The sequence below is a fragment of the Microtus oregoni genome, unplaced genomic scaffold (assembly GCF_018167655.1).
Source record: "Microtus oregoni isolate MIOR12 unplaced genomic scaffold, Mior012 000007F_ref0000211, whole genome shotgun sequence".
Classification (NCBI taxonomy): Eukaryota; Metazoa; Chordata; class Mammalia; order Rodentia; family Cricetidae; genus Microtus; species Microtus oregoni.
The window spans coordinates 53,387,235-53,409,242 of NW_024543066.1; the positions used below are offsets into that span (position 1 = coordinate 53,387,235).

The 22,008-nt window shown below is 41.1% G+C and overlaps 1 protein-coding gene across 5 annotated transcripts in view; it reads left to right on the forward strand.

Moving 5' to 3' along the window:
* The window catches only part of Ash1l (ASH1 like histone lysine methyltransferase), a 162,365-nt gene that overhangs the window by 101,696 nt on the left and 38,661 nt on the right, over window positions 1-22,008 (forward strand). For all 5 annotated transcript variants that reach the window (XM_041655483.1, XM_041655482.1, XM_041655484.1 and 2 more), the window contains 5 exons: window positions 520-593; window positions 2,565-2,610; window positions 2,726-2,834; window positions 9,204-9,410; window positions 9,585-9,731. In XM_041655483.1, the coding sequence (XP_041511417.1) occupies window positions 520-593; window positions 2,565-2,610; window positions 2,726-2,834; window positions 9,204-9,410; window positions 9,585-9,731 (583 nt within the window). The remainder of the gene's footprint in view (window positions 1-519; window positions 594-2,564; window positions 2,611-2,725; window positions 2,835-9,203; window positions 9,411-9,584; window positions 9,732-22,008) is intronic.

The window sequence follows — 22,008 nt, forward strand, 5'->3', positions numbered from 1 at the left end:
GTAATTTTGCCTTATTTGTTTTCTAGATATGACTATAAATTTTTTTTTAATTTATTTATTATGTATACAACATTCTGCTTCCCACACACCAGAAGAGGGCGCCAGATCTCATTACAGATGGTTGTGAGCCATCATGTGGTTGCTGGGAATTGAACTCAGGACCTCCGGAAGAACAGTCAGTGCTCTTAACCTCTGAGCCACGTCTCCAGCCCCATGACTATAAATTTTTAAAATACATTTTGCACAGCCAGGTAATGGTGGCACACACATTTAATTCCAGTATTTGGGAGGCAGAAATAAGCGAATGTCTGAGTTTAAGGCCAGCCTGGTTTATAGAGTGACTTCCTGGACAGCCAGAACTACACAGAGAATCCGTATCTTGTAAAGATGCTTCCCCAAAGAAAAATTATTTGTGCGTGTTGTATGTGTATATTCAGATGTGTATTGCATGTGACTATTTGGTGACTTTGTATGGACTGCTTATCAGGATAGTTGTTGAAACTGACTTTTTTATTTCAGGAAAGTACCTGAGACAGAAGAGAATTGACTTCCAGCTTCCCTATGACATCCTCTGGCAGTGGAAACACAATCAGGTACAGAGGCCTCTTTGTCCAGGTTTTGTTTTTTGGTTTTTGGTTTTTTGGTTTTTTGAATTCATAACAGGCAATAGGGAATGCAAGTTTGTTTTCCTCTGGCTCCTTATATCTTAGGATGTACTGAGACCTGCCCTTATAAAGGTTAGAGACTAAGAAAAATAATTTGCATACATATTTAATGTATACCTTACTTGCCTTTTATCATACTTCGTAATTATAGTAAGTTTTTGCTTCAATGGGCAACCTTTTGTTCTTATTCTAAGCTTTTGTTTTGGTATCAATGATTTTTGTGCTATAACAATTCTGTTTTATGCAGAGCACAATGAAAATGAAGATGTACTGCCACAACACTAAAAAAAAACACACACACACAAAAAAAAACCTCAGACCTTAATTAGTTTAAAGGTGTCAGAACAACACTGGGAAACTGGCAGGTGCGGTGACACATCTTTAATCCCAGTCGTCAGGAGGCAGAAGCAAGTGGATTTCCGTGAGTTCCAGACCAGTAGAACCACACAGTAAGACACTGTCTCTAAATAAAAGTTAACTCTGGAAAATCAGAAGCACTTCCGTCTCCTCTGCCTCCTTTTCTCTGGTGAATTGTTTCAAGACAGGCTTTCTAAATAGCCATAGCTGTCTTAGAACTCAGAGATCTGCCTGCCTCTGCCTCCCGACTGCTAGGATTAAAGATATGCATCACTGCTGCCTGGCCTCTGTTAAGTTCTTATGAATATCTTACATATTTGTGTCTTTTTATTGGGTTTGGTTGGAGGCGTTGCTTTTGTTTTATTTTGTTTTTAGACAGTGTTTTTTTTTTTCTCCCTATTAACTTTGGGGAATGGGACTTTCAACATGGACCAAAAAAAAAAAAAATGATAAAATAAATCCTGATAAATCACTAAGTGATGGAGTTTAGTTCAATGGCTGTTTCTTTTACAGCACACTTTAGTTCAAACCTCAGAGCTCTTTCCTCAATGTTTCATATTACCCAGGCTGACCTTGAACTTGCTGTGTAGCTAAGACTGGCTTACCACCTCTGACCCTCCTGCTTTCATCTCCATACTGCTGAATTGAGATACAAGCACACCAGTAGCACACTCTGCTTGTGGTGAACCACCGTAATGCTGATTTCCTGAGATTCCCTGTCAGTCACGGCTGAGAGGACAGCTCATCTTTCTATTGTCATACTACTACACTAAAACAAACCTTATACATGTTGAGGGTTTTAGGGTTTACAGGATTTTGTGATTTTATGGTAGGGTTAATACTGAAGCTTGAACACAAAGTGTACCACTGGCCTTTACCCCCATTCCCTTTCCTTTCTTTTGATAGCGACATATAGAATCTTAAGTTACCCAAGTAAATAAGTTTGGTTTTGTTTTTTTGTTTTTTTTGGCTCCCCGTTGGGGAATCGAACCCCGGTCTCCCGTGTGATAGGCGGGGATACTCACCACTATACAAACGAGGAAAGTTTGGTCTTCAGATTGATTATTTTCAGTAGTTATCCAACAGCATGTTAAAATTTAAAAAAAAAAAAAAGCAAATCCAAAATACATTGTTGTAACTCATATGTTATTTACACAAGCCTATAATTCTAGTTCTCAGGAAGATTTACCTAAAAAAATTTAGGCCATCCCAGGCTCCATAGATGCTGCCTTTAAAAAAAAAAAAAAAACTATCTAATTCTCCATCACCCTTTTTTATTGTGGAGAAAATTAAAAATAAATACTGTGAGATCATACCTGATTCGGAAAAGCTGAAAAACATTTGCTATGTAGCTTGTGCTCACAGTGATCCTCCTGCCTCACCTTCCCAAGTTTTACGAGTATAGAGGTGTCCCATCATGCCCAATTCCCACAAATACTTCCCTATGAACAGAATGCATGGATACCTACCTTTATCTTTAGAGTTTGATGCCACACTGTCAGTTGAAGCAAAATGCTATATCAAGATTTTCTTTTCTTCTAGCTATACAAAAAACCAGATGTCCCCCTGTATAAAAAAATTCGTTCAAGTGAGTAACTTAGAAGTTATTTTTTCTGCCTTCAAAACATCAATATTCCTCCTGTCTTGACACTTATTTTTATAGTTCTATATGTTCAAAAACTTTTATTTGCTGTCTTCTCAAGATGTCTACGTTGATGTCAAACCTCTTTCTGGTTATGAGGCTACCACCTGTAACTGTAAGAAGCCGGATGATGCCGCCAGGAAGGGCTGTGGGGATGACTGCCTCAATAGGTACTGTGACTGTTTCTCTGAAACGGAGTCTGACATTGGACGCTGATGCTCATGGACTGCATAGAGTATCAGAGAGAGTCTTGTGTACCAAAATGTCACCTTCTCTGGGGGAAGTTCTCAAGATAATATGAGATGATGTTGTAATCTGTTAATAACCAAAGTCTTAAGTGCCTTCTTAGCTTTCAGCATATGGTAGGCCATAATGAGGAACCGTCCAAATGAAGTGTATAATTTCCACAGAAAACTGTGCTAATAAACTATTTGCATGTATGAGCATCCACATGATCAGTGACCACTAATGCTAATGAGATGGTAAAAGTATCATCAGAGGTAAAAAGTGTAGTTTAACTCATTTGGAGGGTCTTATTTTTAGTGAGAACTATTTGATTTCAGTTGTGTTAGAGCTCTGCTTCTCCTGCCTCGCTCCAAGTGCTGAGCTAATGAGCCTGCACTGCCAGCCTCTACTGGGTATCAAATGGAAATGCCTGGTGCAGGAGAAGGAATGAAGATAGAATTGTTGGTTTTAGTAATGCAGATAAATTTACAGAAAATAAAGAACTTAATGTTCTGAATATGGTAATACTCACCTGTTAATTTCAGCCCTGTGGAGGCTGAGATTGCAGGAACCACACAGATTGTAAGGTGCGCCGGGCTATGGTGGCGCACGCCTTTAATCCCAGCACTCGGGAGGCAGAGGCAGGCGGATCTCTGTGAGTTCGAGACCAGCCTGGTCTATAGAGCTAGTTCCAGGACAGGCTCCAAAGCCACGGAGAAACCCTGTCTCGAAAAAACAAAAACAAAAAAACCAGATTGTAAGGTGCCTGCTGTACATGGTGGTTCTGGACCGGTTGGGCTCGTAGTTAGACACTGTTGTGAAAAACCAGAACCACCAATAGCCAAAGACAACTGCTTCCCCATGCCCGAGGTCAGCTCCACTGTCAGCTGGAGGAATTAGTTTTAACATGCCAGTTGGGAATCTTTCCTGGCTTATATTGCCATACATAGATATAATATATAAGTATAGTTTTATATATTATTGATAATGAAGGTACAGATGGTGGGTTTTTAGAAAAGATTTGTTTACTTATTTTTGTCTGTGTATATATGCCTGTGAGTTTATGTGCACCACATGCATACAGGAACTGACAGATGAGAAGACATTGCATTTTCTTCTAATTGAACCCCATCCTTAGCAAGAGCAGCAAGCAAGCAATGCTCTTAACCACTGAGCCATCTCCCAGTATCAGTGCATATGTAGTAGTGACTTTTTTCATTCCCAGTATTTTGTTGTTTTTATTTTATTTTTGAGATAGGACCTTATCTTTTTTCTAAATCTGTGCTAGTTCTCACTATGTAGCCCAGACTGGCCTCAAACTCCAAACAATCTTTTTGCCTTGGTTTTCTAACGTGTGTGTGTGTGTGTGTGTGTGTGTGTGTGTGTGTGTGTGTGAAAGTCTCATACCTTATGTTAATAACCATGCCCAGCTACTCACAAATACTTTAAATACATACTGTAGTCTACAAGCGTTTGCTATCATCCATCAAGTTGATAGACCACAAAGTTGGCCTTATCTCTTTTAGACATCTAATTTATTTTCAGTGTTTTACTATTAAAGGTGTCACAGAGAAACCCTGTCTCAAGAATCAAAACAAAACAGATAAGCCATCTCACCTGCCCTAAGTAAAGATGGTCGGTTGTGGTGTACACTTTTAATTCCAGCACTTGAGAGGCAGAAGCATGCATGGTCTACAAAGTGAATCTAGTACAGCTAGGCCTACATACAGAAATTCTATCTCAAAACAACAAAATAAAACGAAGCAAAAAGACATTAGCAGGGCTATAGAGATGGCTCAGAGGTTAAGAACCTGTAACTCCAGTTGCAGTGGTTTCTGATACCCTCTTCTGACTTCCTTGGGTACCAGACATGCACATTGTTCACATATGGCAAAATACATATAAAAAAAGAAAAAGAAAATTTTTTTAAATTATTAAAAAGTTAATTTTTTAAAAACTATTTATTTTTTTTAAAAAACTATTTATTTTACGTCCCGGCCACAGCCTTTCCTCAATTCTTTCTTCCCAGTCCCTCTGCCTCATCCTCTCTCTCCTAACCCCCAATTTCCTCTTCTGTCTCCATCCAGGAAAGGTCAGGTCTCCTATGAGTGTCAATAATACATGGCATATCAAGTTGCAGTTAGACTAAGCACCTTCCTATGTATTATGGCTGGGCAAGGTTACCCAATATGAGAAGTAAGGTCCCAGAAGCCAGTAAAAGAGACAGCTGTCCAGCAATATCAAACATGCAGAAGGCCTAGGTTGTCCTCATGCAGGCCCCCTGGTTGTCAGTTCAATCTCTGTGAGCCCAGGTTAGCTGATTGAGACCCTCTGGCTCCTACGCTCCTTTCTCCTCTGCAGGATTCCAAGCTTCACCTAATGATTGGCTATAGGTCTCTGCATCTGCCTCCATCAGCTGATGGATAACACCTTTCTGATAACAATTGGTCGAGGCACCAATTTGGTCATAGGAAGATGACCAGTTTAGGTTACTTATCCACTATTACTAGGACTCTAAGCTGGGGTCCTCCTCAAATTGATTGCTCATATTCCCATATAATTTTTTTTAATGTCATGAATTAGCTGGGCATGGTGCTGAACACCTACCTGTAAGTAACCCTTGCATTTGTGAGGCATAGGCGGAGACTATTGGTCTACATATAGCAAGTTAACAGACCAACTAAGGATACATATTGAATTTTAAAAGTAAGTATGTTTTTGAAGGAGATGGTGGTACGTGCATTTAATCCCACCACTCAGGATGAAGAGGCAAATGGATTTTCAGGTCAAGGGCAGCCTGGTCTACAGGATGAGTTCTAGGACAGCCAGAGCTACACAGAGAAACCCTGTCTTTTCAAGACAACTATAATCCAAGTGGAGAAACCCCATCCTTGAGTGGAGTTGTGGAGGAAAATTTTATTTTATTTTATTTTACTTTTTTTGCTTTTTTGAGACAGAGTTTCTCTGTGGTTTTGGAGTCTGTCCTGGAACTAGCTCTTGTAAACCAGGCTGGTCTCGAACTCACAGAGATCCGCTTGTCTCTGCCTCTCAAGTGCTGGGATTAAAGGCGCCACCACCGCCCGGCTGGAGGCAAATTTTAAAACAATGTAAAATATTTTGGCATAATTGTGGCTGTTTTACATTATTTAAATTAAGTTTTATTTATGTATGTGAATGTTTTTTCTGCATGTATGTATGTATGCACACCGAATACGTGATTGATTACCCTTGTAGGCCAGAAGAGGATGTGTAATACTCCAGAACTAGAAGTCAGGTTTTCTGCAAGAGCCACCAGTGCTCATAACCCTGAGCCATCTTTCTAGCATCTTAATTGTTGCTTCTTGTTTTTTTGGGGGTGGGAGGTGAGACAGGGTTTCTCTGTAGCTTTGAAGCCTGTCCTGGAACTAGCTCTTGTAGACCAGGCTGGCCTCAAACTCACAGAGATCCACCTGCCTCTGCCTCCCGAGTGCTGGGATTAAAGGTGTGCACCACCACCTCCCCCCCCCCCCCCCCCCCCCCGCAATTGTTGCTTCTTTTTTTTTTTTTTTTTTTTTTTTGGTACCTGGAGGGACAGCCGTGGGTGCTGGGAACCGAACTCTTATATTTTTGGTTGTGAGCCTAGCCTTTAACGGCTGAGCCATCCCTCCAGGCCCAATTGTTGCTTCTTATAATCAGTTTTGGTTTATCTATCTTCCTTTTTGTAAATTTTGAGAATTTCGTTGATTTAATTTTTTTCTTTAAATATTTATTTATTATGTATACAATATTCTGTCTGTGTGTATGTCTGCAGGCCGGAAGAGGCACCAGACCTCATTACAGATGGTTGTGAGCCACCATGTGGGTGCTGGGAATTTAACTCAGGGCCTTTGGAAGAGCAGGCGATGCTCTTAACCACTGAGCCATCTCTCCAGCCCTCATTTAATTTTTTTTTGTCTACTATTTATCCTTTATATGTTGTTGGCTTTTTGCAGTTTTCTTACTCCTAAGGACATAGAAAAGAAGGAGCTAAGCCAGGAGTGAGTCTCACTGGCAAGATCCTGAGCTGTCCTAGCAACACCAGAACAATAAGATGGGACCAAGTTGCTTTAAAATGTAACCACAAGGGTGCTGGAGAGATGGCTCAGAGGTTAAGAGCACTGCCTGATTTTCCAAAGGTCCTGAGTTCAATTCCCAGCACCCACATGGTGGCTCACAACCATCTATAATGAGAGCTGGTGCCCTCTTATGGCCTGCAATTATACATGCAGGCAGAACACTGCATACACAATAAATAAATAATTAAATAATAATAATAATAAAATGTAACCACAAATTGACATTTGAACATTTGCCATATTAAATACATTGATGCCTTTGTATCATTTTTATTGTCATAGGTATTACTTTTATTTTTCACATGCTGGCCTATATTCAGTCCTAACAAACCTCTCACTTAAACCACTACTAGAAAATAACCCTAAGGTGGCTGGAGAGATGGCTCAGAGGAATAGAGCACTGGCTGCTCTTCCAGAGGTCCTGAGTTCAATTCCCAGCAACCACATGGTGCCTCACAACCATCTGTACTGAGATCTGGTGTCCTCTTCTGTGCTGCAGGATACATGAAGGAAGAAACCTATAGCCGGGCGATGGTGGCGCACGCCTTTAATCCCAGCATTCGGGAGGCAGAGGCAGGCGGATCTCTGTGAGTTTGAGACCAGCCTGGTCTACAGAGCGAGTTCCAGGACAGGCTCCAAAGCCACAGAGAAACCCTGTCTCAAAAAACCAAAAAAAAAAAAAAAAAAGAAAAAAAGAAACCTATATACATAATAAATAAAAATCTTTAAAAAGAAAAAGAAAATAACCCTAATTAAAAAATGTTGTCAAATGAGTGTCGTGGGAGGCTGTTCACTACAAAGAAATAGTGTGACAGATGATAAGATGAAGGTGATAGATGCATTAGTATGTAAGGAAAATCAAAGGTATTATTGAATAGATACCTACTTAGATTTTTCAATTAACCCATGATAAATTCTTCACTAAATGAAGCTATCTAACATGTGTCTTTGTCTTATATGTTGATATTATTTAAAGTTGTGTCCTGGCTGCCCTGGAACTTACTCACTGTGTAGACCAGGCTGGCCTCTATCTCAGAGAGATCCACCTGCCTCTGCCTCCCAAGTGCTGCGATTAAAGGCACGCACCACCTCTGCCCGGCTTCATACACGCAATCTTTAAAAATCAAAAGATCCAGAAATTTTTTTTTTTTTTTTTTTTTTTTTTTTGGTTTTTCGAGACAGGGTTTCTCTGTGGTTTTGGAGCCTGTCCTGGAACTAGCTCTTGTAGACCAGGCTGGTCTCGAACTCACAGGGATCCGCCTGCCTCTGCCTCCCAAGTGCTGGGATTAAAGGCGTGCGCCACCACCGCCCGGCAGATCTAGAAATTTTTAAAGGTGTGGTGATGCATGTCTAGAATTCCAACAGCTAGGAAGGCAGACAAGAGGACTGGACCACACAGTGTGATTCTCCAGCTAGCCATTCCTTCCAGAGTTAGAAATTGTTATTGTTGTATATAATGTATATATGTGTGGGCATGTTTGCCTCAGGGCACTTATAGAGGTCAGCTGATGGGAACTCTGTGGAGTTGATTCTTTCTCCTATCTTTGTAGTCAACTTGGATCAGCAAGCGAATACAGCAAGGACCTTTATCCCACTTATCCATCTTGCCCACCATCTCGGTGGTTAAGAGTTACTTGTTGCTCTTAGCAGGGAACAGAGTTCCCAGAACCTACATGGTGGTTCACAAACATCCATAAATTCAGTTCCAGGGCCCCCTCCTGGCTTCTGCATGCACAAAGCACTCACATGGTGCACATCCATACATGCAGACAAAACACTCATGTAACATAAAATATGTTAGTGCACACCATTAATCCCTGCACTCAGGAGGTAGAAGCAAGTAGATCCTTGAGTTTGAGTCTAGCTTAGTCTACAGAATTCCAGAACATCCAGGAATACAAAGAAAAAATCTTGTCTTGAAAAACTCAAAAACGAACGAGAACAGCAACAGGAAGTCTGGAGTGTCTGCGATCATAACACCCTAAAGGCATCCAATCTCATCAGAAAAACTAGAGGGTTGGCAGTTTTATGTGAAGCATCATCTGTGATCCAACTCCAAAATAATGAAAGTTAACTTTTGAATTATATCATTTTCATATTGGATACTTACCTACTCTTGTTAAAGTTGTTTCATGGAGTAAATTTGAAAATAATTTGATGGTATAAAATATGTGCAGTAAAAATATATTTGGTAAATTGACTACAATTATTATTTTCTAGAATGATCTTTGCTGAGTGTTCCCCTAATACTTGCCCCTGTGGTGAGCAGTGCTGTAACCAGAGGATACAGAGGCATGAGTGGGTGCAATGTCTGGAACGATTTCGAGCTGAAGAAAAAGGTTGGGGAATTAGAACCAAGGAATCCCTGAAAGCTGGCCAGTTCATCATAGAATACTTAGGGGAAGTTGTCAGCGAACAAGAATTCAGGTAAATGAAATTCTGATAAAATGATGATTCTGCAAGGTGAGGATAGTGAATTAAAGAAGTGAACTTTTATGTTACTTTAATCATTAGTGATTTGGTATCAATAGTGTGGTGGGGAGAATAGCTGCCCTCCAGTTTAATCAGTGATCGGTTTTTGATTATTTCTCTCTTCTTCAGGAACAGAATGATTGAACAGTATCATAATCACAGTGACCATTACTGTTTGAACCTGGATAGCGGAATGGTGATTGACAGTTATCGCATGGGAAATGAGGCCAGATTCATCAACCACAGCTGTGACCCAAATTGTGAAATGCAGAAATGGTAAGAAAGCATAGAAAGGTGAATTGAAGTGTGCAGAACGGTAGGTATCAAGGGCACCAGAGGTTCATCTCCTGCTATCATGCAGTTTACACACAGCATCTTGGGAAGTTCCATTTTACCAAGTCCTTCAGGAAGAGTAAGCGTTTGCTGTTTCTTTAGGTTATCTTGACTACTCCTACCAGAAAAATAGAGCAGTTGTGTAATACTGATCCTAAAGTACTTACTGAATGCTTATTGTATGTTAAGTAACCACGTTGTATATATGTCATTTTATTTAGCCAGGCTATATTTCAAACTTACTTCCTCCAGTAGATTTATCATAAGAGACCAAAAAAAAAAAAAAAAGAGGTGAAATGAGGTTCTTTGTCTTAAATGGTCAAATCTAATTGAGAAGGAAAAGAATTTTATCAAAGAGGCATTGAAGGGCTGGAGAGATGGTTAACAGTGGAGAGTTCTTCCAGAGGACAGAGTTTAATACCTAGCACTTGCAGTTCTAGCTCTGCTTCTGCTGGCACCTGCCCTCGCATGCACATGCCAACACACAGACACATACATACATGGGACATGTCTGCGTTCCATTCCCTCAGAAAGCCAAGGCAGGGTGACCAGTGGTTTAGAGTATCCGCTGCTCTTGCAGAGGACCTGAGTGTGGTTCCCAGCATCCACTTTGGAGGCCTTACAACTCCCTATAACTCCAGCTCCAGAGGGTAAGATTCCTCTCACCTCCCATGACAATCTGAATTTGATAGTTCCAGAACCCACATGGTGGAAGAAGAGATCCAAGTCCCACAAGCTGTCTTCTGACCTACACACACACACACACTGTGGCATGCACATGGACTCACACGCAGTTAGAACAGCTTCACCTTTTTTATTTCATGAATTTTATTAAATTAAGGTGTAATTCACATACACAAAAATACAGGTTTTAAGTGAGTAATAATTTTCATCCACAAAATCCGCACCCCTATGTAAACAAAACATAGCAAACATTTCAGAAGTTGAGAGACTTGAGATGGAGCTCTGTGGTAGAGCCCTTGCTTAGCAAGCACAAAAGCTGGACTTCATCCCTAGCTCTGTAAAGTGAAAGACTAACACAAAAAGAAAACAAACAGAAAGAGCAAAAGGACAGTGAGGCTGCTCAGCTAGTAAAGATGATTCCTAAATTTCTTTTTTTTTTTAATTTATTTATTTATTAAGGATTTCTGCCTCGTCCCCGCAACCGCTTCCCATTTCCCTCCCCCTCCCCCAATCAAGTCCCCCTCCCTCATCTGCTAGGCAGTTTGGATGATTCCTAAATTTCTACCAAGCCTGATAACCCTGACATTTGATCCGTGTTCCCGTAGATTTTCCCACATGGTAGAAGGAAAAAAAAGGCTCCCAATAATTGTCCCCTACCTCCACATGTGTGCTATGACACACACATGCACACACATATACACATGCCCAAATAAAAAATAAATGGTTCAAAAATAATAATAAAATGAACTGGATACGAGAGTGAACATCTTTGTTTGACATATGGTCTTTCTCTAGACTAGGCTGTCTTAGAACATGCAGAGATTCCCCCTGCCTCTGCCTCCTCTGAGTGCTGGGATTAAAATCATGTGACCTCATGCTTATCATGAATTAATGGATTCTTCTTAAATTCTTTCTCTTTTTTTTTTGGTTTTTGTTTTTTTTCATGACTGGGTTTTTCAGCTATTCTGAAACTTGCTCTTCAGTCTGGCCTTGAACTCAGAGATTTTGTCTGCTTCTGTCTCCTGTGTGCTGGGATTAAAGGCATGCACCACCACTACTTGGCATAGCTTTGAGATTTTTTTTTAAATTTATTTATTGGATTTTTGAGACAGGATCTCCTGGATTTTCTGGATCTCAGTATGTAAACCAGGCTGGCCTTGTAGTCACAGAGATATACCTTCCCAAGTGCTGAGGTTAATGGTATATGCCACTACACCCAGCTCTAAATACCTTTATTTAGGAAAAGTTAGAAGACAAGGGAATAACACATTTTCTCAAAAATGATATCATAACTAGAAACTCGGAATATATACCTTAAGAAATTGAGTCTAGAATTAAAATCATGTACCAAAAGAAATTTGAGACCCATATCTTTACTAATAACACTTAGGTATACTTTTTGTTTATTTTTTTATTTGTTTTTAGATAGGATTCCCTGTATCCCAGGCTGGCCTTGAGCTTTCCATTTAACTGATGGTGACAGTGAGGTTTTCATTAATTTGTGTGTTTGTTTATTTGTTATCGTGTATGCATACTGATGGCACAGAGCACGTGTGGGTGTCAGGGTACTACTTTTTAGACATCAGTTCTCTCTACCGTGTGGGTCCTAGGGACTGAACTCAAGTCACCAGGCTTGGTAGCAATTGTCTGTACCCACTGAGCCATCTTGCAGTCAGACCTTGCCTTGAGGTTCTGCTCCTCCTCTATGTAATTCAAGTCTAAACTGGTACAGGAGACCATTTTCGAAATGGTGGGGACTAGGGCTATCATTATGGTGAAATGGCGTATTGGGTAAAGGCATTTGCCACCTAGCCTGAAAGACCTTCATTCAGTTCGTAGGACCCAAATTGTGATAGAAGAGTATTAACTCTCTGGAATTGTCCTCTGAGATCTTCATGTGCTGCACTCATAATAAAGTTGCACAATTCATACATGTTCAATAAACAAAAATAAAGAACCTGACAACTTTAAAGATTTTTGTCAACAACTTGAATTCCCCTTTGTAGTGAAGGCCCTAACTAAATGATGCAGTGAAAAACGAGAGGGAAAAACGGAATGGGATGCAGAGACCTGTGCACCCAGCAGTTTACATGGGGTGCACACCTGCGATTCTTAGGAAGGCGCTGCCTCAAAGAACCCATACCAACAAAATAGAAATTACCCGGGACTGAAATACAGGCCAAACAGTATAGTGCTTGCCTAGAATGTCCACAGCCTTAGGTTTGATCCCCAGCAACTCATAGACCACACATTGTGGCACAGCTCTATAATCCCAGCGCTCAGGAGTGGAGGTAAGGGATCAGAAGGTCAAAGTTGTCCTGTACTCCAAATGATAGTGATTGTAGACGTGGAGATTTCGGACTGTTTTCCACTTCCAGTGTGCTAACAACCAAGTGCAAGGTAACGCTTGGACTGAAGAGGGCCCAAGTTCAGTTCCCGTCACTCACGTCAGAGAATCCAGTGTCCCTTTCTGACCTTCAAAGGCACTTACTTGCACACACAGGATATACACTCCTCTATGTCCGTACACATAAAGACAGCTGAGTACAAGTATAGGTACACTCATTTAATCCTAGCAGAGGCTAGCCATCCTGTGAGTTTACATCTTTATAATAACTTCATTGGGCTGGAGAGGTGACTCAGAGGTTGAGAGCACTGGCTGCTCTTCAGAGGTCCTAAGTTCAATTCCCAGCACCCACGCAGTGGATCACTACCATCTGTAATGAGATCTAGTGCCCTCTTCTGGCATGCGGGCATGCATACAGGCAGAACATTGTATACGTAATAAATAAATAAATCTTTTTTTGGGGGGGAGGGTGTTGAGACATGGTTTCTCTGTGGCTTTGGAGCCTGTCCTGGAACTAGCTCTGTAGACCAGGCTGGTCTCGAACTCACAGAGATCCACCTGCCTCTGCCTCCTGAGTGCTGGGATTAAAGGTGTGCGCCACCTTCGCCCAGCTAAATAAATCTTTTTTAAAAATTTAAAAAAAAAAAAAAAGACTAGTTTCTTAAAGCTAGGATTTGGATCAGCAGTCACTTGACTATTCTTCCAGAGGAACTGGCCATTGCCCATGCAGCAGCTCACGATGGTCTATGACTCTAGTCCCAAGGGAGCCAACACCTTTTTCTGACCTTAGGGAGTACCAAGCACCTATATGGCACACGTATATGTATACACGCAGGCCGAACACTCATACATATTCAGTACTAGAAAAGTAAAAGTCCTTAAAATCTAAAAATAGATCTAAAGAAAGTTAGACCTTTGTGGTAAGATCCACCAAACAAAACTTTATGAACAGATAGGTCTTATTCAAGGGCTAGGTATCAATCTTCATATCTACTCGTCCACTACAAATTTTGAGACTAGTTTGAGTTATGTAGTGAGACACCGACTCAAAAAAAAAAAAAAAGCAGGGGAGGGTGGCTAAGGAAATAACCTTGGTTACTAGAGTACACAGATATGAGAACCTATTGACGCATCCCTAGCACCCATGTCAAAACCCAGGCATGGTGGTACATGGTTTGTGACTAGCACCGGGTAAGTGGAGACAGGCAGATTCCGAGAAGCTTGGTGGCCAACCAGCCCAGCCAGTCAGTGATCTTGCTTTCAGTGAGAGATCCTATACATTCCAGGAGCCAGTCAATAGGGAGGAGAGAAGAGGGACTGGAGATTACCATCACATATGCATGTATGCAAAACAATGTTTCTGAGTGAAAAATAGGGCTGGCTAGTAGATAAAGGCATTTATTATCAAAGCCAAACATCCTTAGTTTCATTTCTCCTAATTGGAAGATGGGAGCCAACTCCTGAAAGTTGTTCTCTGACCTCTATAGACACTGTAGCAGATATATACACCTTAAACATAAGATAATATAAAAGAAAGTAATAGTATTTCAGCAGCATACATACTAAAATTGGAATGATAGAAGATTAATGTAGGCTTTGCTTAAAGATGTCATGCAAATTAATTAAACAGTCCATATTTTTAAAAATTATAATAGGCACTGGAGAATTAACCCAGTGGTTAAGAATGTTTACAACTCAGTTCCCATACTAAACAGCTCACATCTTCCTGTAACTCCAGCTCAGGGATCTGATGCCTCTGGCCTCCTCCTGTATACATACATACATACATACATACATAATACATACATACATAAAAAAATTTAATGTCGTGCTATCAAGTTGACCTATAAGTTCAAATATAAATCATTTTATTTTTGACAAGCCCATTGCTAACATATATATAAAACTCGTCTGGGCATGTTAGTACATGCCTTTAATTCCAGCCCAGCACTGACAAGAAGAGACGAGGTGAGAGCCATGGGCCTGAAGAGATGGCTCAGTGCTTAAAAGCATTGGCTGCTTTTCCAGGTGACTGGCATTTGGGTCCCAGCATCCATGTGGTACTCAGTAATCTGTAATTCTATTTCCAAGGGATCTGACACTCACTTCTGGCCTCTGCAGGCAGCAGGCATGCATGTGGTGCATATATACTTGTAGCAAAACACCCATAGAGATAAAAAATAAAATTAATTTATTTTTTAAAAATGGTTGAAAGCAGACTCATCTGAGTAAGACCCTGTCCAAAAATTTTAAGATGGTAAGTTATATATGAATTAATGCAGGGCAAACACAGAAGAAAACAAAAGAAACTAGATGGGGAAAAAAAAGTAAGGACTTAACCAAATTTCAGACCTTTAATAGTTTTCTGTCCTAAGACACATGTGATAGTAAGTTTCCAGAAAGATGGCGCAGGCTGTTTTCTTGGACTTGGGAGATACAGAAGGTAGGTAGGTATAAATACCTCAAAAAGGACTGACCATGCTTTTTTCAAACTGAATTTTTTTCAGTTTGATAAAATTAATATTTCTAAAGTTTAGCATGGTGACACATGTCTATACTCGGACATATTGGCCTATGTAGTAAACTGTCTCAAATACTCAAGAGTGGGGTGGATTGATTTTTAAGAGCACTCTCCTCACAACTAAGACAGCCCTAAGTCTGATCTCACCCTTTATCCTAGTTAGGGCTGCTACTGCTGTGATGAAACACCATGACCAATGCAACTTAGGCAGGAAAGGGTTTATGTCACTCCGTTCATCATCAAAAGGAGCAAGAGCAAGAACTCAAGCAGGGCAGGGACCTGGAGGCAGGAGCTGATGCAGAGGCCATGGAGGGTGCTGCTCACTAACTTGCTCAGCATGGCTTGTTCGGGCTCCTTTATTAAGAGCCCAGGGCTACCAGCCCAGGGGTGGCACCACTCACAATGGACTGGGTCCTCCTATCAGTCGCTAACTTAAAAAATGCCCTCCAGGCTTGACTACAGTTCAATCTTTTGGATGCTTTCTTTTTATTGAGGGTCTTTTCTCAAACAAGATGACTTTAGCTTATATCAAGTTAATATAAAATAATCCAGCACATCCCTGTAAACACAGTTTTGTTCATCAACAGAATACCATTTAGAAGGCTGGAGAGATAGATGATGGCTCAGTGGTTAAGTGCATTGGGTGCTTTTCCCATCACCCCATTGGCAGTCTGACACCCTCACACAGACATGTATGCAGGCAAAACACCAGTCCACATAAAATAAAAATAAATTGTTTTTAGGGGGAAAAAGAATACCATTTAGGTGGGGCTGGATAGATGCCTCAGTTAAGAATACTTACTACTGTTGCAGAACAGCTCCCTTTGCCAGCTTTTCCCAGGACCTGCACAAACATGGCATACATTCACACAGATAAACCTAAAAACCAAAAATCTTTCTTAATTTAAAGAATACAAGGTGAGCTGGGCGCTAGTAGTGAACTTTAATCCCAGCACTCAGGATTCGGTGACAGGCAGATCTCTGTGAGTTCGAGGTCAGCCTTGTCTACAAAGGAAGTTCCAGGATAACCAGACCAGGGCTACACAGAGAAACCTTGTCTCAACAAATTTTAAAAGAGGGCTGGAGAGATGGCTCAGTGGTTAAGAGCATTGGCTGCTCTTCCTAAAGTCCTGAGTTTAATTCCCAGCAACCACATGGTGGCTCACAACCATCTGTAATGAGATCTGGTGCCCTCTTCTGGCCTGCAGATATACACACAGACAGAATATTGTTTACATAATAAATAAGTAAATAAATATTTTTTAAAAATTTTAAAAGTAAAGAAAAGAAATTCAAGGTGTTGGGTTTGCTGGTATATACCTGTAATCTTAGTGCTTAGGACACTGAAGCAAGAAGTGGAAATTCTAGATGCCAAATAAACCAGGATGCTAAAAGCTGGGGGTTAGAGGTAACTCGGCAGACAGGATGTTTTTGGTGAAGTGCTTTCCATTAGAACCTGAGTTTAATCTCTGGTGCTCCTGTAAAAGCTGAGTGTCATGGTGTACACCTGTAATCTCTACTGGGGAAGTAGAAACAGGAAGATGTCTGTGGTTCATTGGTTAAGGCAATCTAACCACTTAGTAAGTTTCAACTTCAAAAAGTGAGGACAAACAATTGAGGAGGACACAGGATTGTCAGCTTCTGGACTTTACACGTATGTATACATACACACAAAAGCTAATACATAAGCCTAAATCAATTAAAGTGGGTCAGCAAGAGGGCTCAGCATGTAAAGGTGAGTATTGTCAAGCCTAAGAACTGAGTTTAGTCCCTGGTACCTACATGGTGGAAGGAGAGAACTCACTCCCACTAGCAGATCCCTGATGCCAGCATATGGTTTGTGGCACATAGTTATCTGCACACAGATACACAAAAAGAACGATAAGTAAATAATAAATATGGGCATACTCAACATATTTATTTGTATGTGTTTATCTGAGAAAGGACTGATTTTTACTCGGGAGTTATAAAATCAAGAAGACAATACTTTTTCTTAAAAGAAAGGGTGGTATTTGTGTATATGTTAGAGTATGTGTAAGCTCTCAAAGAGTCCAGACAGGTGTCAGATCCCTTGAGCTGAGCTGGAGCTGCCTAACTTGCATGCTAGGAACTGAACTTAGGTTCCACAAGCAAGCCGCAAGGGCTCAAGTGCTCATAGTCACTGAAAGATAGACTAGATGTAGTAAAATACACCTGTCATCCCAACACTCGAGATGGAGACAGATATACCAAGAGTCTGAAGTTCAAGGACAGGTTGGGCTTCATGAAACCTTAAGTAAAAAATAGACAATGGATTTGATACCAGGTTTTAAGACCAGTACCTACCCTCCAAAATGTCTAGAACTAAGGACTGACATTACAAAACGTCCATGAAATAATGTTAAAGCAACTAGACATGGTGGCACATGCCTTCAATCGCAGAACTCAGGAGGTAGAGGTGGGCCGATCGCTGTTGTAACTTCCAGGCAATCCTGGTCTACAGAGTGAGAGAGAACAAGTATAACAAAAAAGGATAGAGCAGTAGGATTAATGTTGAAGTGCTCATGAATTGTAATTGTTGTAACTTCTTTAAATGTATATCATTGCCTCTTAAAAACCCAGGACCCCATTCTATTCCTGGTCTAAGAATATGGCCTTCAAAAATTATTAGGTATGTTCAAGGCATGTATAGCTCTTTGATCAGTCTTGACACCTGTAGGGGCTGCTGAGAGCAGGACTTCTATGGCAGTGTCTCAGCCATAATGAGGGCCTGCCTTCATTCATTCATTCATTCATTTATTTATTTATTGCTGGTTATGAACAGTGTCTCAGCCATAATAAGGGCCTGCCTTCCTTTATTTATTTATTTATTGCTGGCTATAAACAATGTCTCAGAGCCATAATGAGGGCCTGCCTTTATTTATTGATTGATTGGTTTGTTGGTTGGTTGATTGATTGATTGATTGATTGAGACAAGGTCTCTTTACATAGCCCTGAAGTTGTGGAACTTATGAACCAGGCTAGCCTCAAACTCACAATAACTCCTTTTTGTTAACCAAATAAAAACAAAAGAATCTGGGAAAAGGTAATCTGGAATCATATATATTATATGCCAAATTCTGAAGCAACCTTCCCGTAGAGGCCATTGAATGCAGAATTCATGATGTTTTATACCCCTTGTGAATTTAAACTAATGAAAAAGTAAATTAAAGGGGGGATGGAAGACATGTAAAGAATATACACATAAAACTCTGTTGTGTTTTCTCTTCTTTTTGCAAGAGTCTCACTATGTATCTTAGGCTAACCTGAAAATCAAGATGCTTCTACTTTAGTCTCCAAGGTGCTGAGGTTCAGGTAGGCAACATCACATGCCCTGAAAGATTTGTATTGTAACTATTAACTACAGTTTGTCAATAGCAGTAGAATAGGTATAGAAAGTATGGTGGTTTTTTTTTAACTTGAGTGGAAAACTATCCAATGTGTAAAGGTACAAACTGATGTATGCAATTCAGTGTGACACTGAGTGAAAGAGACTGGGTATACAAGTGTACATACTAAGACCAGGGTGTAGGTTCAGTGGGTAAAGATGTTTGCTGTCAAACCTAAGTTCAGTCCAGGAGACCCACATGGTGGGGTGGGGTTGGAGGACAAAACAGAATTGACTCCCACAAGTTGTCCTCTGACCTCCATGTATAGTTTATGACATTTACATGCCACACACAGAGAAAGATCAGTTAAAAATTTTAAAGGCACGGGCTGGAGAGATGGCTCAGTGGTTAAGAGCATTGCCTGCTCTTCCAAAGGTCCTGAGTTCAATTCCCAGCAACCACATGGTGGCTCACAACCATCTGTAAAGACTGTAAAGACGTCTGGGGCTGGAGAGATGGCTCAGTGGTTAAGAGCATTGCCTGCTCTTCCAAAGGTCCTGAGTTCAATTCCCGGCAACCACATGGTGGCTCACAACCATCTGTAATGGGGTCTGGTGCCCTCTTCTGGCCAGCAGGCATACACAGACAGAATGTTGTATACATAACAAATAAATAAATAAATACATATTTAAAAAAAAAAAAAGACGTCTGGTGCCCTCAACTGGCCTTCAGGCATACAGACAGAATATTGTATACATAATAAATAAATAAATATTTAAAAAAAATTTTAAAGGCAGGTGTGATGGCGCACATTTTTGATCTGAGTAGTTAGGAAGCTAAGGCAGAAGGATAGTAAATTGCAGGCCAGCCTGGGTGTTAGCTACATTAGTGAGACGTCATCTCAAAGAAACAAAAAGTACAGGGTCTGGCAGTGGTGGCACACTTTTTTTTTTCAAGTTTGTTTATTTTATATCCTGGCTGCCTTTGCTATTTCCCCTCCTCACCTCTCATTTCTCCCCCTACAAACCTCCCCTCTGTCTCCCCCGATCCACTCCTCTGTTTCTGTTCAGAAAGTGGCAGGCCTCCCGTGGGTGTCAACAAAGCATGGCATATCAAATTGCAGTAGGAATAAGCACTTCCCTTGTATCAAGGCTGGACAAGGCAACCCAGTATAAGGAATAGGTTCCCAAAAGCCAGCCAAACAGCCCCTGCTCCCACTGTTAGGAGTCTCACAAGAAGACTAAACAACGAGCAGCGGAGGGGAGGGCACACTCAACCATGGTTGGTATGTAAAATGAAAAAAAAATTATATATTTAAAACACAATGTCACATATATACAGAGGGCTATCTCAGCCCCATTCAGGCTCTCTGGTTGTTGGTTCAGACTCTGAGTTCCTGTGTGCCCAGATTAGTTGCTTCTGTGAGTTTCCTTGTGGTGTCCTTGGCCCCTCCGGCTCGTGCAGTAGGATTCCTCTCGGCCTACTGTTTGACTGTGGGTCTCTGCATCAGTTGCTGGATGAAGCTCTTCTGGTGACAATTTGGGATAGTTACCAATGTATGAGTATAGTAGAATATCATTAGGCATCGTTTCATTGACCTTTTTTTTCCTCCAGTTGTGTTTGTTTCTATCCTAGGTCTCTAGCACTCCAGGCAATGTGGGCTCACTCTTGTGGCATGGGTCTCAGGCTGGGCCAGTCATTGGTTGGCCATTTCCACAATTTCTGCACCACAGAGGCAAGCTGATTTCTGAGTTCAAGGCCAGCCTGGTATACAAAGCAAGTTCCAGGATAACCAGAGCTGTTAGATAGAAAAACCCTGTCTTAAAAAAAAAAATTGCTGGGCTTGGTGATATGCACTTTTAATCAGGCAGAGGCAGGTAGAGATCTCTATTCAAGACCAGCCATAGCTGCACAGTGAGGTCCTATCTGAAACAATCAAAAATGCAAGGGCCCTGGTAGTGATGGTGCATGCCTTTAATCCCAACACTTTGGAGGCAGAAGCAGATGGAACTCTGAGTTTGAATTCAGCCTAGTCTACAGAGCAAGTTCCAGGACAGCCAGGGATGCACAAAGAGAACCTGTCTTGAAAAAAGGGGCGGGGGGTGTGGGGGGGAGAAGGCTGAGGAGGTGACTCAGCCATTAGGAGTCCTTGCTGCTATTGAAGGGAATGGAGTTCAGTTCTAGCAACCATGCAGGTTAGAACTAGCTGTGGCACAAGCTCCTGTGAACCTTATGCAGTGTTCTGGCTTCTGCGGTACCTCTACGTAGACACACGGCATACACCCCTCCCACAGAGATACACACATACACCTGGGTTCAGTTCCCAACACCCACATGGTGGCTCACAACCATCTGTATCTGTATCTCCAGTTCCATGGCATCCAGTATCTACTCTGACCTCCACAGGCATACAGGTACAACATTCATACACATAAAATAAGGATATTTCTTTTTAAAGATTATATTATCTGATTCCATTTATTTGAAATACAAAACAGACAAAGCTAATACATAGTGGTAAATATCAGAAAAATACAGATCTTTTATGGCATAGGTACTGACTTAGGCGCTTTCTGAGAGAGTATACAGGTACATAGATCAGTAAGAACTCAGGAAGGTATGTACTCAAGATTTGTGGCACAGGGGAGGATTTGCTTGCTTTAATATCTTTCAGTTTTGTGTAGTGTGGATTTGTTTTATTTCCTAGGGATTGAACCGAGAACCTCAACTGTACTAGGCAGTTCTCTCTTATTGTTTGTTTGTTTGTTTGTTTGTTTGTTGAGGAAGTTCTAGGCTGTCCTCAGACTTTCTCTATAGCCAAGGCTGGCCTTATATGCCTGAGCATCATACTTTGCCACAGAAAGATGGAAATAGAAAAAAGTGCTACCACTCTTTGGTCTTGGGGGCAGCGCTTGGTTGAGGTTTTTGTTTGATTGATTGAGATGGTGTCTCACTGTGTAGTCCTTATCTGGGCTGAGCTCTTCAGTGTTCGTGGTGCACTCAGAGGCAAAGTCAGGAGACTATTTGTGAGCTAAGGCCAGTCTTGTCTCCATGAAGAGTTCAAAAAAACTAGATCTACAAAAAGTATCCTTTTGGGGGCAGCAGGAATGTGGGAGAAGAGAGATATTCACTCAAAGGCCAAACCGTTTGTAATCCCACCACTGGGGAGGTTGAAGCAAGAGGATAGATCACCAGGAATTTGAGGCTGGGGATAAAGCTCAGCTGAAAGAGTGATTGATTGTGTAACGTGCACAGAGGCCTGGCTAGGTTCAATCACCAGCACCTCATAAATCCCATGTGATAACATGGGCCTGTAATCTT